The 17751-nt window shown below is 41.3% G+C and overlaps 1 protein-coding gene across 7 annotated transcripts in view; it reads right to left on the bottom strand.

Moving 5' to 3' along the window:
* LOC109864508 (mitogen-activated protein kinase kinase kinase kinase 4) overlaps positions 1-17512 on the bottom strand; it is a 57001-nt gene extending 39489 nt beyond the window's left edge. For 5 of the 7 annotated variants that reach the window (XM_031797434.1, XM_031797435.1, XM_031797437.1 and 2 more), the window contains exons 1-7: positions 17322-17507; positions 16753-16818; positions 4729-4785; positions 2093-2218; positions 1502-1612; positions 978-1068; positions 742-872 (exon numbers count right to left, since the gene is read on the bottom strand). In XM_031797434.1, the coding sequence (XP_031653294.1) occupies positions 742-872; positions 978-1068; positions 1502-1612; positions 2093-2218; positions 4729-4785; positions 16753-16818; positions 17322-17378 (639 nt within the window). In that variant the 5' untranslated portion in view covers positions 17379-17507. Of the gene's footprint in view, positions 1-741; positions 873-977; positions 1069-1501; positions 1613-2092; positions 2219-4728; positions 4786-16752; positions 16819-17321 lie in introns of all 7 variants that reach the window. The other 2 variants (XR_004204189.1, XM_031797439.1) reach the window with 2 other exon arrangements.
* Between the last annotated feature and the right edge of the window lie 239 nt (positions 17513-17751).

Raw genomic sequence — 17751 nt, 5'->3', positions numbered from 1 at the left:
TATGTAATCTATCTACCACCAAGCTGTGAGATCGCATCTTTTTTTAGTTGTTTTAACGTAACTGAGCCTACTTCAATATAATCAATCAATCATTCATTCATTTATGTCATTACACAGCATACAAGTCATTCATGCCTTGAAATACAATCAAGCATTTTTTTCAATTAAATAACAAAGGGAGCCTTGAATAATTAAACAATACATTTAAAAAAGTAGATTTTCTGCCAAACATCCATTTTGAATAATGGCTCAAAAGCCCTGTTTTAAATGCGTGTTTGATTAGGAAAATATTTGTGTCAGTTATGGGTCTACATTTGATAGTTTACAAGGTCCAGCAAGGCACATTAGCAGGGCAGTCATAGGGTGCATTTTGTTAGGATGTACCGGCGTTAACAGATGCTATAGGAATATGGGCTTCTCCTGATACTGAGATGTACTGCCTGTCGTATTCTTGTGGATCATCATTCTCCCGAGTGCACTCGAGTCTATCCGTATCCCAATTTGAAACATTTCAATCATCAGAAAAAAAAGTTGAATCATGGTCACAAATGTCGTATTAGGCTAAAAGATGCGCAGACACGCACCACTTTTCTTTTCTCTAAACAGCACGGTAAGACCAAAACCCGCCCGGCCAGAATCAATTCACAGAATTTGTGCTGTCGGGCCCCGTCGGGTTCGGCCTCAGAATGAGAACACACACACACACAAACAGCATTTCCAGTAGAGATGGCGGCCTCTTACCCTGTAGTCATAAGTAGAGTCTGGGTTCTCGTCACAAGCAATGACTTCAGGGGCCATCCAGTACGGAGTCCCAATAAAGGTGTTCCTCTTCCCTATCGTCCTGTCCAGCTGAGCACTCACCCCAAAGTCAACTGGCAAAGACAAGACACAGTGTTCAAACAGATTAAACCACATCTACAAGGGGAGAGCAAGCAAAGGTTGTGAGTTGAACTTTGACCCTGTCTCCTAGTACTTACCCAGCTTGACCTCTGCGTTCTCAGTCAGCAGCACGTTCTGGCCTTTGATGTCTCTGTGAATGACGTGGTGTGAGTGGAGGTGAGACAGGCCCTGTGTTGACACACACAAACACACACACAATATCAGGACACGACACACGCATGCACACACATTGTACACATCACATGATTTCTCTCTCTCTCTCTCTTGGGGCTTGGGAGCTGTCCAACAGAACAGGCACAGAAATCATACACTGCTTCAAAGGAGTTAAAAATAAACACAGGAAGTTTATTTTATTTAAGATAATGACTTCACCGTGCTTCGCAGCTATCTGCCCCTGTGAGCCATCGTCTAACCCTCCATTACCGTTCTACCATAAGTTTATAAGCAAAAGCTCCAAGTCCAATGCAATAACGCACCCACTACAATATGGCCAATATAGGATGAGAAGAGCTCTCTGAAATGATTCTCAGGACATTTACATCTCCCCAGGGGTTTGTGGAGAGTCCTATTTAAATGGCTTATCTCCAGCAGCAGTACTCACTCTGAGGACCTCCCTGCAGATGTAGGCGATCCAGTCTTCTTTCAGGCAGTTCCCTTTAGTCTTCTTCACTAGGTCAGTGACTGAGCCCGCCCCACAGTACTCCATCACCAGCTACACAGCAAGGGCACACACAGACACAGAGGAAATGGCTCAGACAGATGCCAGACCACCAGAAGAACCCTGTTACTACAACTGCGAGGCCTAAAACACACGCACATCCAGATACAACTTGGACTTTAGATGAGTTAAAGGGCTCTGAGGTTTCCCTGGTCAGGTCACGGTGTCAGGAAAAACTCCTGGCCCTTGTTATGCATTCTGGAACCATGTTCTGCATACCACAGGAGGTTGGTGGCACCTTAATTGGGGAGGATGGGTAATGGAGCGGACACCCTTCCATCAGCTCCGTTCCAGATATTACTATGAGCCCTCCTCCCCTCAGCAGCCTCCACTGGTGCATACTAACCTAAAGAAGCTGTATGAGCTGTACATACATATAGATAGAGATACAGGCTCTCTTAAAGATGATGGCGTTATTGAGATGAGATGATTGAAATGAGGAGAAATCAACAGAGATGGAAAGCAGCCACTCACCCAGAGCTGGTCATCCTGACCTGCAGGACTCTTCTTCACAAAGGCACCATAGTATGTAGCTATATTCCTATGATGGGAATATGTCTTCAACATATTAATCTCTAACTTTATTTCCTCTTCTTCTTCCTGCAAACAAAAAAAGGATATTACATTTTACAGCAGGCTGTAATGCAGTCAACCCAAAACCCAGTGAGTGAAAACCCTGCTTCTCTTGCTGCCCAAGCACATAACAGTTACAGTTTACTTTTAAGCCAACATTCAAGTTAAACAGAGATGGTGGATATGTGCTGGGCCCGCCATACTGGTGACCCACAAGCATGCCAACACAATTGCAATCAACAGCAGTGATAATTTCATCACTGGCTCAGTCTCTACCAATTATGGCATGTGGGCTTGGGAGTCCATTTCAGCATTCATATTTACATTGCATGGGGCACTAAGGATATGTTGATTTGCTTCTTCCCATACACTCTACTGATAGACCCTCACTAAGGCTACAGGAGGGCTCATGTAGCAGAGTACGTCTTTGGCGTGGAGATAGAAACAGACAGCTTCTCTTTAAGAAGCAGTAGTGTGTGTCAGAGGGGCCTGAAGGGGATTTGTTTCTGTGTGAAGCCTTGGAAAAGCATGACACACTTATGCATTGCGTTTCTATTCCCTGGGTTTTTCATACTGTAGTAGGCCTATAGTCAATGGACTGTAACGTGACACTGTCTTTCCTGACAGGAAAACCACAACATCCCTTAGCTACTGCCCAGAACATATCTTAGAAATTCAGCCTAATGTGCTTTGATTTGGTCAAAATATGTACTACAAAATAGTACATAAAATATGTACTAATATGTATCTACTGTAGACTAGTTCATTCCAAAAAAAACGTAAAAGATTTGTTTAGTGTATCTTGTGCATATGACCAATTAGACTTTGATTTGATTTACAGGGGATGATGTGTGGTTGTGTGGTTTAATAACGATACTGAGCTCCCAAAAATAATAACAGGATAATAAAAGTGTTGTTTTCTGCCAATTCACATATTTAACAACAAATACACACCCAAAATAGCCTACTATATAATAATATGAGTGGGAAATGACCTTTTCCCGAAACGGTAGCAGCATAACAGGTTTAAATGGGGACACCGGGCAGTTTTTCTCTCTATTCTCGCCTTACCAACAGCCTCCCTGCTCCTGTCTCCTGACCCCGAGAGAAACAGCCGTTCCATTCAAGATAGGCATTTGACCCTTCATACAGCTGAGTGACCTCTCTTAAAGAATGGTACCTTTCTGTCCTGGAAAGGGAGACAACCACATGCCTTCACTGAACCTTCCTTTCCCTTTAAATCAAACCAGGAAGAAGAGAGGACATTCCTGCTCGGAAAGGACCCGGCACAGCTGCTCTCTGTACAGGACAATGTCTCAATCCCCAAGAGGGGTCGAGGCAAGTGACCGGGCCGCGGCTGGGCCCTAGGTCTGGGGCCAGGCAGCCTGTGGAGTAGGGGCTAATGAAGGGGGAGCGAGGGAAGGGGAGTGAGGGTGAGGGTAGGGTATGGGGGGGGGGGGGTTTAGTTATGTGACTGTCAGGAGGGATGTGTTGAAGCAGAGAGTAGGAAGCCTGGGCCCTGGGCCTTCAGTGAGGGGCCATTCAGTTTTACAGGAAATGTCCTGCTATTATCGCCCTGGGCAGATAGACAATAGAAGATGGACAGGAAAAGGGCAAAGGCATTTGTGTGCTGAGAAGAGAGAGATTATTGTCCGAGAGCCTGTGGCGTTATCTCCTCTGCTTTTACTCTCTGGGGTTCAATACAATGAGCTGGGCCTTTTAAACTCATCTCGGCACCTCAGACATTGTTTACGTATTAGGCCAATACAACACCTTTAGTTTCAGCCAGCAATTCAAGGCTGATCTAATAAAAAGCAAGTCTAGATCAAAACACAGATATTGGAGAACTTAATATCAGTTTTAATGCTATGTTTTTATGATGATACATTTGAAACTGTGCTGTATTGATTAACTGTGTCTTATATTCTCTGTTGAGTAAAATAATAAGTTGTTCTTCGTGCGGTGTGTTGAACTTCAGTCACTCTATACAGAATTTCAGATTGCACTGCAGAGACTGATACTGTTGATCCTTCCTCAGGTCCCAAAAGTCAGATCTTAGTTTAAAATATACCTCAAAGCCACACAAAAAAAAAACGGATTTAATTAAATCTTTGGCCATGTACACATTGCTCTATTGTAATAATGCTCCTCTTTGTTCTTGTAGCGGGCCAGGAGGGCCAAATCAATCAGTTTCTATACAGTACATAGTCTCATCACCAGGTAGCTTTATTGCCCTGAGGGGAATGAGATGATTAAACTTTCCCTGAACAAACATGGCTCCCAGTGTTCTCACCTGCTGATTGACAGCTCAGGATATAATAACCTTTGGTGCGCCGTGTTAACCGGGCCTCATTTGCATTTCTTAAATAAAACACTGTCTTTGAAGGTAAACTGATCTGAGTGTGAAACCCCTCCTTGCCCCTTCGACTCGGCAGAGTGGCAGTCCCACGGCCGTGGCCCTCCCTGCCTATGTCTGGGTGGCTTTTCAGTGCAAGGAGCAAAGGATGGAGACAGGAACCAGGAAGTGGCCTTCTTACCTCTGTCACATCCATGACCTTGATAGCAGCCAGCTGTCCCGTCTTCACATGTCGCCCCTGTTGAGACCCAAGGACAGTCAGTGGAACAGTTAGGGACAGAATGGCCATCGGACGCCAATAATATCTAAGACAATCGAGGACACTCAAAGTCTATGATGATGATGGCGAGTATACTGTGAAGGGTTATTAAGCAAATTTGGTACTGTGACCCTAGAACCTTAGGTTACAAAGTCATTCAAGACACATTGGAAAAAGTAAGACAATGAATTTAGTGTATAATAATTACAGTTGGGCTACTTGCACAAACATTATGCAGTAGTTAAGGTTATTGTTGAGACAACCACAGCATTTTATGAAACATATATTTTTTAAACATACACATCATTCAATACAGGGCAACAACCATACTGGCAACCGCAACGGAAAGTCTAGCGCCTAAGACCATGTCTACCAGTCAGGTGAGGTAAATTGAGGAAGGGGAAAATGTAGCTATTTCTGTAACTGAGTCTAGTGGCAGAAAAAGAGGAAGAGAGAGGTAGGAGAGCAATTCTTTTAAACTTTGTGTATGTGTCAGAACCTAAGGAGCAGAAAACTAGGTACAGCAACTCTTAAAAGCAATTATTTGTGAAAAGTGTGTAGAGAAAATGGAACACGGGCCTGAGCTGGAGCAGTACATGTTTCACTAGACTGACCTCCATTGTTTGTTTATTTGAAAAATGGCTCATATCATCCAACACAATTGACTGTTGTCTACGGAATATCATGTACATATGGCGAGATTGAGTCACTTGAAAATACCACAAAATGATGTTATCCACCTGAGAAATCCCAGTTTTACTCCACCAATCTTGAGAACAACTCTTATAACCTATGCTAAGATTGTCATTTCTTATTTCACATACAAAAGCGTACTATATTTCATATGTCTGATTTGGTAAGCAAAAAGTCACACTTAGTATGGTGTAAGAGTTTCAGTAAAATTCTAAAGAGAAAATGAAGCAATACTCCTTGTGAATCTAATTCAAAGAAACAGTTACACTGTCCATCCTGAAAACTGTTGCAATGAATGTCAATTTGTGGGGAAAAAAAAACAATCCCCACGTGAAATGTTTTTCTTAACATATGAGTCAATATCCTATTCTCAAATCAGGAGTGTAGCGAGGAGCATTCAGGTGGGAAAATCACATAATCAATACAATGCATTTAGCTGCGTCTCGTAAACCAATAAGAGGCTTCTGTAACATTCCCATTGACTGCAGCCATCTCGTCTATGTTCAGTCACAGCACAGTGGGCTGAGGCAGATTGATGTTCGTCCATTGCACTTTACCGTTATTTTGCAAATGAATTTGCCATTTTGACAGATTCCATACATTTGAGTTACTTATGCAGTGGAGTGAATGTAATGACTATGACGGTTATTCTCCAAATTAAAAAATAAACAGAACACAGACTACAGGCATAGCGAGCACTTATCATCCAGTATTGTTAATAGCACTGTGCAGTTTTGCTCTAAATGCTAGAATCACCTATCCCCGAGGAGAGAGGAATGGTCCTGAACTTTCATATGTGGCTATGCTCACTGACAGAATGTGACATGACAACTGTAATACAGTGCACTTGTGCACATCTGTAATAAAGTGCATGGAGATGGAGAATAATTGATGAAGATAATTGAGAAAGATCTTAGCAGATAGTTTCCCATGTTAAAGCTTGGCAATGCTGCATATACACTACGAATGATTTATAAAAAAACTCAGCAAAAGGTTCAAATCACATTCATGGATATGTAATTTTGTGACAACAGAGCTATTTATTTTAACAACAGTAAGAGGACAACTGTGACCAACATTCCTTTTTTTAATAAGAGGACAGAATGCAAGCAGCATATGTGTCTTTCTTGCCTCAGTGCATTTACACAAATGATTTTTCCTTACTTTGTCATTCGGAATTACCCACTGCAAGCATTTTGTTTGCACATACGTAGCAGATCAAAGACTACCATTCCATTCAATTGTATCCAGGAAGAGCAATTCACACAGCTATACCAGGTGTGAACTACTCACTTCACCCCATAACACAACAATGCTCTCACTAGTCTGGTGTACAGTGCCTTCGGAAAGTATTCAGACCCCTTGACTTTCCCCCCATTTTGTTAGGTTACAGCCTCATTCTAAAATGTATTAAAATGTTTTTTTCCCCCCTCATCAATCTACACACAGTATCCCATAACGACAAAGCAAAAACAGGTTGTTGAACATGTATTACAAATAAAAATTGAAAAATACCATTTACATAAGTATTCAGACCCTTTACTCAGTACTTTGTTGAAGCACCTTTGGCAGTGATTACAGTCTCGAGTCTTCCTGGGTATGACGCTACAAGCTTTGCACACCTGTATTTGGGGAGTTTCTCCCATTCTTCTCTGCAGATTCTCTTAAGCTCTGCCAGGTTGGATGGGAACCGTTCCTGCACAACTATTTTCAGGTCTCTTCGGAGATGTTAGATTGGGTTCAAGTCCGGGCTCTGGCTGGGCCACTCAAGGACATTCAAAGCCACTCCTGCGTTGTCTTGGCTGTGTGCTTAGGGTCGTTGTCCTGTTAGAAGGTGAACCCTCGCCCCAGACTGAGGTCTTGAGCACTCTGGAGCAGGTTTTCATCAAGGATCCCTCTATACTTTGCTCCATTAATCTTTCCCTCGATCCTGACTAGTCTCCCAGTCCCTGCCGCTGAAAAACATCCCCACAGCATGATGCTGTCACCACCATGCTTCACCGTAGGGATGGTGCCAGGTTTCCTCCAGATGTGACACTTGGCATTCAGGCCAAAGAGTTCAATCTTGGTTTTATCAGACCAGAGAATCTTGTTTCTCATGGTCTGAGAGTCTTTAGGTGCCTTTTGGCAAACTCCAAGCGGGCTGTCATGTGCCTTTGACTTTATGGCCACTTTACCATAAAGGCCTAATTGGTGGAGTGCTGCAGAGATGGGTGTCCTTCTGGAAGGTTCTCCCATCTCCACAGAGGAACTCTAAAGCTCTGTAAGAGTGACCATTGGGTTCTTGGTCTCCTCCCTGGCCAAGGTTCTTGTCCTCCGATTAATCAGTTTGGCTGGGCGGCCAGCTCTAGGAAGAGTCTTGGTGGTTCCAAAATTCTTCCATTTAAGAATGATGGAGGCCACTGTGTTCTTAGGGACCTTCAATGCTGCAGAAATGTTTTGGTACCCTTCCCCAGATCTGTGCATCGACATGGCTTGGCTTGTGGCTTGGTTTTTGCTCTGAAATGAACTGTCAACTGTGGGACCTTATATAGACAGGCGTGTGCCTTTCCAAATCATGTCCAATCAATTTAATTTACCACGGGTAGCCTCCAATCAAGTTGTAGAAACATCTCAAGGATGATCAATGGAAACAGGATGCACCTGAGCTCAATTTCGAGTCTCATAGTAAAGGGTCTGAATACTTATCTCAATAAGGTATTTCTGTTTTTTATTTGTAATACATTTTCAAACATTTCTAAAAACCTGTTTTCGCTTTTGACATTATGGGGTATTGTGTGTAGATAGTTTTATTTCCCCCATGTTAGAATACAGCTGTAACGTAACAAAATGTGGAACAAGCCAAGGGGTCTGATTACTTTCCGAAGGCACCGTATTTTACCTTAACAAAACAGGAAAAAGGGAGTGAAATGCATAAGGAGAGAGAACACTTTGGTTGTCTTTTAATTCCCAAGATGCTTTCTGTACTCTAATATATGGATATTACGAGTATAGGCAGGAGATTTAGCTATCCAATTTAGATACAAGCTACCTATCTAAAGCAGAGTTTCTAACTCAGCTTTGAAAACTATGAACACATCTGGGAAAACCTAGAGAGAGTTTATCTGTTGGTAGCTTGCCAGTATTGTTCCAATATATCCCAATGGCAATTGACAAGACCCCTACTCGTTCCACAAATGCAAACGTGGTGTCTAGTATCAATCACATTCCACTGGGCAAAAATTGATTGAATAACATTGTTTCCGCATCATTTCAGCAACAAAAATGAAATGTGATGAAGTTGAGTCAACGTGGAAAACTGTTTGGATTTGCAAAAAGTCATCAGCCTAAGGGATTTTTGTATTTTTTTCACCCAACTTGTAACCTAAATCTAATGACATGGTGATTTTTGTTGTTGTTGATTTAACATTGAATTCACATTAGACAACTCAAATAAATGTAATTCAAAACTAGACGTTGAACTGACGTCTGTGCCCAGTGGGATAGTATTGTGCAGCTGCACTGTTGCACAATATGCTCGTCTACGTAACCACAGTCTTGCACATTCACAGAATTGAGGGATCACTAATCACTCACATATGTGATAACGATCCAAACCACAGATTGCCTTGGAATAAACCCCTATTTTATTTATGTACAGTTTGCAATAAAAAATAAATACACATGCAAACCTTTGAGTGCCTTTGAGTGATAGCATGTTCATTGCCATTTCCTGCCATTGACTGCCCATGTTCATCTTTGATAGCTGTGTGTACTGTAGGACATCATTGTGAGAAGATACTAGAGAGCGGTCTGTGCAGACTGCTGTTTGGCAGTTGGGCAGACAGCAGCAGGCCACACCATGTGAACAGATTTCTGAAGCAGACACTCAGCACCAGGTTCAATTAGGATGTGGGCCAGTGTTCCCCAAAAGCACAGGCAGGAGTTAAAATGGACACAGCTTCCTGTGCCAGACTAGCAGAGTGAGAGAGCAAGCACATATGGGAAAATAACAAGAACCCCATAATCAAATCTGATTAAAACATGATTCTCTTTAACAATAACAATGAGCTGAAAACTGTTTGGGCTAATGACCAAATACTATCAATAGACTTCTAGGCAAAGTCACTAATATTTACTTTGATAATAGTCTGATCAGAATAGGATTTTTTAAAACATTTTTTATTTTAATTTTATTTTTACAATTGCTTTACATAATTACAGATGTATTTGACTTCTGTGGAAAAACATGTTAGTCACAAGAGGGATTGTGGCACACAGTCTTGCATTGATCAAAAATGAGTCTTAAACATTCAAGCTGGCTGTGTTCCATTGCCACAGGCAAACTCTCCAAATACAAAGCCAAGCTTTTATAGAGGCTATTTCAAAGGGAAACAAAAATGAAGTTGGTTAATAAACGGTTGAAAAATGCTTTTGGTGGTCAGACAATTCACCATCAGTTGTGGGCACTGCAGAGTAGACCATTTTTTACAACATAGAGGAATAATTCCTTGGGTTAGTGTGATGTGAGACATTGAGACCTTGAACATGCATTACATACAGTAGGATAATAGCTAGGTCTCAAGCTCACAAAACGACTGTAGAAGTAGCAGATCATTTGATTTCCCATTTACAAAATGCTTCTTGTTGCATGCCAGCAAAACCTTTGCCCAACATGTCAGGTTAAAGTTCAATAATAATACATGTAGCTACCATAGTCAACTATTTATTCATGTTGTAAAAATACACTTCACTGGCATTGTATGCATGCTGCCCCAGAGTCATTAGTATTTGACAAATAATGATTGCAAGCATGTGCACATGATCCAAAGCAAGCCATAAAGAGACTGCATGAGAGCACATTCCTACTGCTGATCAAAGGAGAGGAGAGAGAAAAGAGCAAACTGTCCACTAATCGGCCCGCGGCTCAAACCCCTACAACCTCTTCAGCATTCCACACAACACACAGTCACAGCATGCTCTCTCTGAAACACATTCAATTTGTGTGTGAGTGGGGGGGGGGGGGGGGGACGCATTGCATAAATCACATTCCCCATTCTAATAAAGAGACACTCGAGCAAGTCATCCAACAAAGAGAAATTGATCGGCTCCTAAACCAAATGTGAAGGGCTCACTTTAACTACTGGCATATGGAAAGTATCCATCTATATTATCTTTTCACTGTCGATATTTTCTGGGTTCAATCAACACTGAAACTCAATCTGCATGGTAAAGACCTAATCTTGTGCAATGAACCTCTCATCACAATACACTTCTTATCAACACCTTAGTAGTGTTGATGGAAGTGCCACTGCCTTTCTTCTGATGGAAATCTGCTTTTTCTCATTCACTACTTTCTGCTTGGTCATTAGCTACAATGCATGGGAGATTATGGGCTTCACAGTTGGGTTAGGGAATAATGAGGAAATCCCCCTTTGGACAGAAATATCTCCACCAGAGACAGGCTGCCCCCCCCCCCCAGTCTCCAGGGTACAGGGGTTATCACCCAATACCACAGTTCCTACCCCGTGCGCATGGAGGGCATTCTTCTTCTTTCCTTACCCAAACATAGGTCTACTTGATGGCCACATCTCAAATGGCACCCTATTCCCTATGTAGTGCACTACTTTTAACCAGAGCCCTACGGGAACTGGTCAAACGTAGTGCACTAAACAGGGAAAGGGGTGCCATTTGGGACGCATACAATGAGCCCACATCTCAACACCACGGCGGGGCCCTTTCATGGCCCTTCCAGAGCTGAGGGCACTGGGATATCGTCACCAGATCCAGGCAGGCGTCCAAGTGGTTTGAACAGTGACTGTGGTTCAGGAAGTGTGTGTTGAGAAAGACGCTTCCTCTCTGTAGGTCAAAGTGGAGCCTGCCTGCTTCATGATGATTCCCGACATACTGGGACTTTCTCAATATCAGACCTTGGAGGCATGCAAGTGACGACAGCTCTCCAGCCTTGCATCACTGTCTTGCTCTGTCACTGCAGTGCAAGCCTGGCCTGACCCAATTTTTCACACTTCATGAGTTTGCATCTCGCAAGATAGGGAAGTACCCATTTAAAAGAGGAATACGCCCTAGATGTAGCCACCCTAAGAACAAAAGGATGAGATACTTCTATATGCAATGAGACAGTCATATTACAATAGGAATGTATCTTTGAACCCTACAAAACTAAATGCAACTTTTGAACATTGAAAATGGCACGGATTAAACCATTTACTGTACGGCTAATAATTGAACACCCTTGATTACAGTATCCCCAGAAGACACAGATGAGATCACTGGTGCAACAAATCACAACCCATCTCCCACTCATACTAACACAGGAAGGTCACATGATAAGGTTCACCCTGGGATAAGTGAGAGAGATCCTATCACACAAGATCCTCTTTTAATATGAGGTATCTCTAAATGGACCATCCTATTTTGCTGCCAAAAAATATGAAGATCCCAGAGGATAAACGACCTCAGGGAAACTACGCTCATCATGTGACCCCTTGCTTACAAACCACCCTTTTAACCAGCATGGATGGGTCTCTGTAAGATTTACTATGTTAAGAAAGCGTTCTGACATACAAGTTGCAACACCCTAAAAGCTGAAGAGATTAGGGGAGTTGGGGGTTCTAAAAATGAAACCAGCGAGACACAAGATAAGAACAAGATGATCCAAAATACTTACAAGAGAAAAAAAAGACAGTATTCAGCGTTTAACAATGAGATGATAACAATGCTGTGTTAAATAGCAAAACAGGACAGGGTAAAAAATAGCCTCCCATGTAAGTGAAGGCAGACTGGAAACAATGGATCAACACTGGTGCCAAGTCAGCTTCTTCTGAGCATAACAACAAACCAGCTACCTTAGAATAATAAAACTGCATGGTATTATCAGTATTATATGAACTGAAGCAGTGGAGGCTGCTGAGGGGAGGACCGCTCATAATAATGGCTGGAATGGTGCAAATGGAATGGCATCAAACACATGGAAACCACGTGTTGGACGAATTTGATACCATTCCACCTATTTTATTTGTATTTATTTTACCTTTATTTAACTAGGCAAGTCAGTTAAGAACAAATTCTTATTTTCAATGACGGCCTAGGAACAGTCGGTTAACTGCCATGTTCAGGGACAGAACGACAGATTTGTACCTTGTCAGCTCGTTGATTTGAACTTGAGGTTACTAGTCCAATGCTCTAACCACTAGGCTACCCTGCCGCTCCAGACGTTTCCACGAGCTAGTCCTCCGCAATTAACGTGCCACCAACCTCCTGTGAACTGATGTCATATTATTTTCTAACAGATACCATGAGCGAGAAATAATCAAAGAATAGTAAGTAATATGTTGATTGTATTTTGTGTTGCTTGCAATTGCTATTAATTATTTAATTTGGATACACTATCTCATCTTTCATGACGTATTATGGACTGGAGTGTTGAAGAACAGACATTGAACATAATTTGACAAAGGTCACCCATCTGAGAGAGTTTACTGGGTGGACATTCTCATCAGTGTTTCTCTTGGCATGACCTCTGCCATTTCCACTGCTCTCACCAAAGATCACACCACACATCATGCTAACAACAGCATAACTTTGCATTGCAAACTGCTGAAGATCTACCATGAAGTGTACTGTAAGACTGAAGAAAATTAGATGCTAATTTTACCAGTGTATTGCTTTGGGACACAGATAAAGTGAAGAAGCAGAGAAGCAAAGAAGACTGTTCTTTGTTTTCTCAGCCTGCCAGTAATTGTCACGTCTTATACATTCAACATGGAACAAAACTGTGGCATCGATCAGACATCTACCCTGAAATCCCAAGGGGACGGATGATTAAAACTGAGACTTCAGACTGTACTGAAAAACAAGACTCGCTGCCTTCAGAACAAGCCCAGTAAACAATTTCAAAATCGATATTTTTCCACAGACGCGCATTCCCTGTGATGTTCTATTTTCAGAACGGGTAAATTGGCAGGAGAAAAGAAAAAGAACAAGATTCTGAGAGGAGAGGAAAGCCACAGATGCCCTGATGTAGTGGCTTCAAAAATAGAATTTCCTTTTACATATGTAGGATCTTAATGTGAGCCAGTTTGCTACAACAGGAAAATAATCCTTGAGCAACAGGAAATGTGAATTATTATGTGGATTATAATGAATGTATATTCTTGTAAGGGGTTGATACACTTTTCATATGGGAAAATCAAGTCTGAAATTTCTAAGTAGAAATTACAAACTTCAGAAGCCTTTTGAAACCTCAAATACACTACACATTTGACATTTCCTGCATTTCAACAGGGTGATCCAATTAAGATCCTACATCTGTACACTGTGACCAATGCCCTCTACCTGTCTGTAGCCAACAACCACTACTCTACTAACGTAATGAATCTATGCTGCCTGCAGAAAACACCCACAACCTCATGTTTCTCAACAATAACCAGGTTTCCATCCAACATCTTTATGCAAGTAAAGTACATGCCGGTAAACTTTCCAAATGTCAACAAAACAAAATACGCTTTTTGGCCCAAAATATTGATATAATAACCATCATTTCGAAGTAAACTTGGGAGTCATGTGATGATATGTTGTGTGGTCCTCCACTATGACCCGGGAAAGCATACAGTTTATTAAGCGACAGTTTAAATAAGCTATGATGAACTTCATAGGGTGGTGAAAGTGCACTGTGAGGAGCTTGATGCTCCTTTCCAATAAACACAGGGGGTCTTATTCTGGTGACATGATCAATGCTTGGCTGCCCGTTTGACCAATAAAAAAAATAATCTCACCATGTAGGCTATGCCCGAATTGTATCTGCGAGCTGTTGGCTAGTGCGCAACTGCCAAGACCACCCGTGGGCACTTTTAGCTTAAAAAAAAAAAGAATTGTGACAAAACCATTAGTAAAGTTGAAAATGCGATGGAAATCCATTTAACCTGTATTTTTTATTCAGTAACAGCAAAAGTTATTTTTGCACTAGGACATCACAAGTCAATTTTATGGAAAAACATCTCTGGTGATTAAATGCTCGTATTGTTTTTATGCAGATTTTAGAATATTCACATGAAAATCTGCCACAAATTGGATAGAAACCTAGCTACAGACAAAATCTGATGCACTTTTTGGAAGTACATAAGGTGTTATAAACCACTTAGATGTGTTACACCACTTCAATAAATGTGTTATTATTTATGGTTTCACAGATCCTCAAAATGATTCTACAGCTGCACCACTGAGAGCATCTTGACTGGCTGCATCACCGCTTGGCAAGGCAACTGCTCGGCATCTGACCACAAGGCACTATAGAGGGTAGTGCGTACGGCCCAGTACAAAACTTGGGTCAAAATCCCTACCATCAAGGACCTCTATACCAGGCGGTGTCAGAGGAAGGCCCGAAAAATTGTCAAAGACTCCAGCCACCGAAGTCATAGACTGTTCTCTCTGCTTCCACACGGAAAGCAGTACCAGAGTTCCATGTCTGGGACCAAAAGGCACCTGAACAGCTTCTACCCCCAAGCCACAAGACTACTGAACAGTTTATCAAATGGCTACCTGGACTATTTACATTGACCCCTTTATTATTTATTTACCTTAATTGTTTTTGCACTGAGTCCCTTACACTGGCTCTATGCACACTCAATAGACTCTACCCACAGTCACGCATACTACACTGACACTCCAACACACACACACACACACGCACACACACACACGCGCTACACTACTCACATCCTCTCACATCCTCTCACAAAACACACACACACTTGCATATTGACACATAGACACACTTCACATACGCTGCTGTTACTCTGTTTATTATATATCCTGATTGCCTAGTCACTTTTACCCTTACCCACATGTACATACTATATTATCTCAATTAGCTCAACTACCTCGTACGCCTGCACATTGACTTGGTACTGGTACTCCATGTATATAGCCTCGTTATTGTTTTTATTGTGTCGCTATTTCCTTTTTTATTTTTCAAATATTTGGCTTACTTTTTAACTCTGCATTGTTGGGAATGGCCTCGTAAGTAAGCATTTCACTGTAAAGTCTACACCTGTTGTATTTGGAGCATGTGGCCAACAAAATTTGTAATAACTTAATATGATTGTCTTTGAGTTAGGCCCACCACTTTCTTTAGATTATTCTAGTGAAACAAAATGATTCAGAGATTAAAATCCAAGAAACAATCAGCAATATTTCTCATACATGTAAACAATACAGAATGTATGACCTTGACTTAATAAACACATTAGAGGGAAAGTGTTTGGCTGGGTAATTAAAGTGCACAGTACTACTAAACATACTTCTTGGATTTTATATAACCTAAAGAATGGCTAGGAATTTGGAAAGTACTTATCGGGTAGTTTGAGTGGAGGATAAGCTATTGCTCTGTGTAAAGTCACTGTTCCTGTTAACATGGGGCTGAAACTGTGCACTGCACACAGAAGTGGAAAAGGACACTAATGGCCAACTCTGACATTGATCCACATGACAGGAGGTGTATTTAATTCAGCTGAGATACCTGCAGAAACTGACAGGCTGTGTACTACATCAACAAAACATCACAGTCTATTTATTGGTACTATGTTAACTAATGTGTAGGGACTTTCGTGCAATTTTTAATATACCTAGACGAAATGTGATTTTCTCCAGTGATATTAAAATAATGTACACTTGATAATGATAGATATTCTTTATGTTCTTTGCACTGGATCTTGAACAGGTTCCTTTCTTGTAAATCAAAGGCTTGTGCAACCTAAGGTATCCACCCAACTGCTACCTTACGCTCTGAGTTGACACATATGTGAGAACGTGGCAAGAACTACTCGAAAGGCCCAGCTTTGTCAAGATAATTTAAAACACCTCAATGGTTTAAAAAAAAGAATAACCACAAACCATCACTGAAGCGTTCAGTTAAGCTGATTTCGATAAGGAAGTTGACTCCACCCAAGAGTGTTGAAGATGCTTGTGTTGGTAAGCCAATTTAGGTCACAGTTTCTCTCAGTGTTTCTTCTCACTTAGTGAGTGCTTTCATGGGAACTACACCAAGTTTCATGCCATCAACTGCTGACAGCTATAGTATTATGAGTAGTATTGCTATATTCATTTTCTTTCTTTTTACTTAAAGATTAAGAGGCTGCCATACAATGTTTGCATAGTATATATTGCTATATGCTCCTTAAAATGCAAATCATTGCAACTGACAACACAACTGTCAAAGACAAGAATAGAAGAGTGAGTCTGACACAAACTACAAACCTTGTAGACTTGCCCATATGTTCCATTTCCAACCACTTCTACCAGCTCAAATATTCCGGCAGGATCCTGAAACAAGACGACAACATTACATTACTTCAAATGAAATGGCAGAGCACAAAAATATACAAATAAAGTAATTTTGAATTAACCTTATGTTTAATAATATCTGACCTTTAGGTCATCATGGTTTATTGCATGGCATAGCTGGCTACAAGTATGTTCCATTTGTTCACACTTGTAACATGCCAACATGTCATATTACTAAATCTTACATTAAAAAGTTACTACTTCTGAAACAGCTGTAAATCCAGTAAACCAAAAACATATTAACTTCTGAATGCGAAACGAACGCGAAAACTGTAACATTCATGGTTTCTTAAAAGCCTACTGTGACATGAAAGCTCAAACTTTTTGTAACAAAGTAGCTAGCTAACTTAATTTTACGTAACGTTTCCTGAAATGACTTAAATAGAGATTGAAACTGTGTAACCCACATCTGCAGCAACAATGTTTACACAAAGGTCTGTCTACATTTCAGTTAATTAGACTCTGGCATATCCAGAACTCACCCTCAAAGCAGAGAGATCAATATTGTCCAGACTTCGTGTTGTGCAGTCTCGCGCCATAGCTATGACTTTGTCCGACTAATGCACCTATAAAGAGTACATGTACTTGATTTTGCAAAAGTTAACGGTTTCGGCGTGTCAGTCCATACTGTACTGTTTCTGCAGCGTCTCTCACTAGCAACCAAAACAGGGGTGTAATCATTAGTACAAACAGTTGGTTTCTATTGGACAAATTCAGGTAGGTTCCTCCCCGTTTCGTTCCGTTTGCTTAAATTTTGAAATGTTTTGAAACCAAATTGGCGTAATGAATACGCCCCAGGAAACTTCTCAACCAGCGAAACCCGGAAAACTCCGAGGAAGCTTTAGCCCTCCCTACTCTCCCGAAGAAAACCAAATTCGAAAAGTTAACTTTTCTGAACAACTTTATCCCCAT

The sequence above is a fragment of the Oncorhynchus kisutch genome, linkage group LG19 (genome assembly GCF_002021735.2).
Source record: "Oncorhynchus kisutch isolate 150728-3 linkage group LG19, Okis_V2, whole genome shotgun sequence".
Lineage (NCBI taxonomy): Eukaryota > Metazoa > Chordata > Actinopteri > Salmoniformes > Salmonidae > Oncorhynchus > Oncorhynchus kisutch.
The sequence above is the reverse complement of the archived record's forward strand: the minus strand, read 5'-3'. Positions and strand labels throughout refer to the sequence as shown.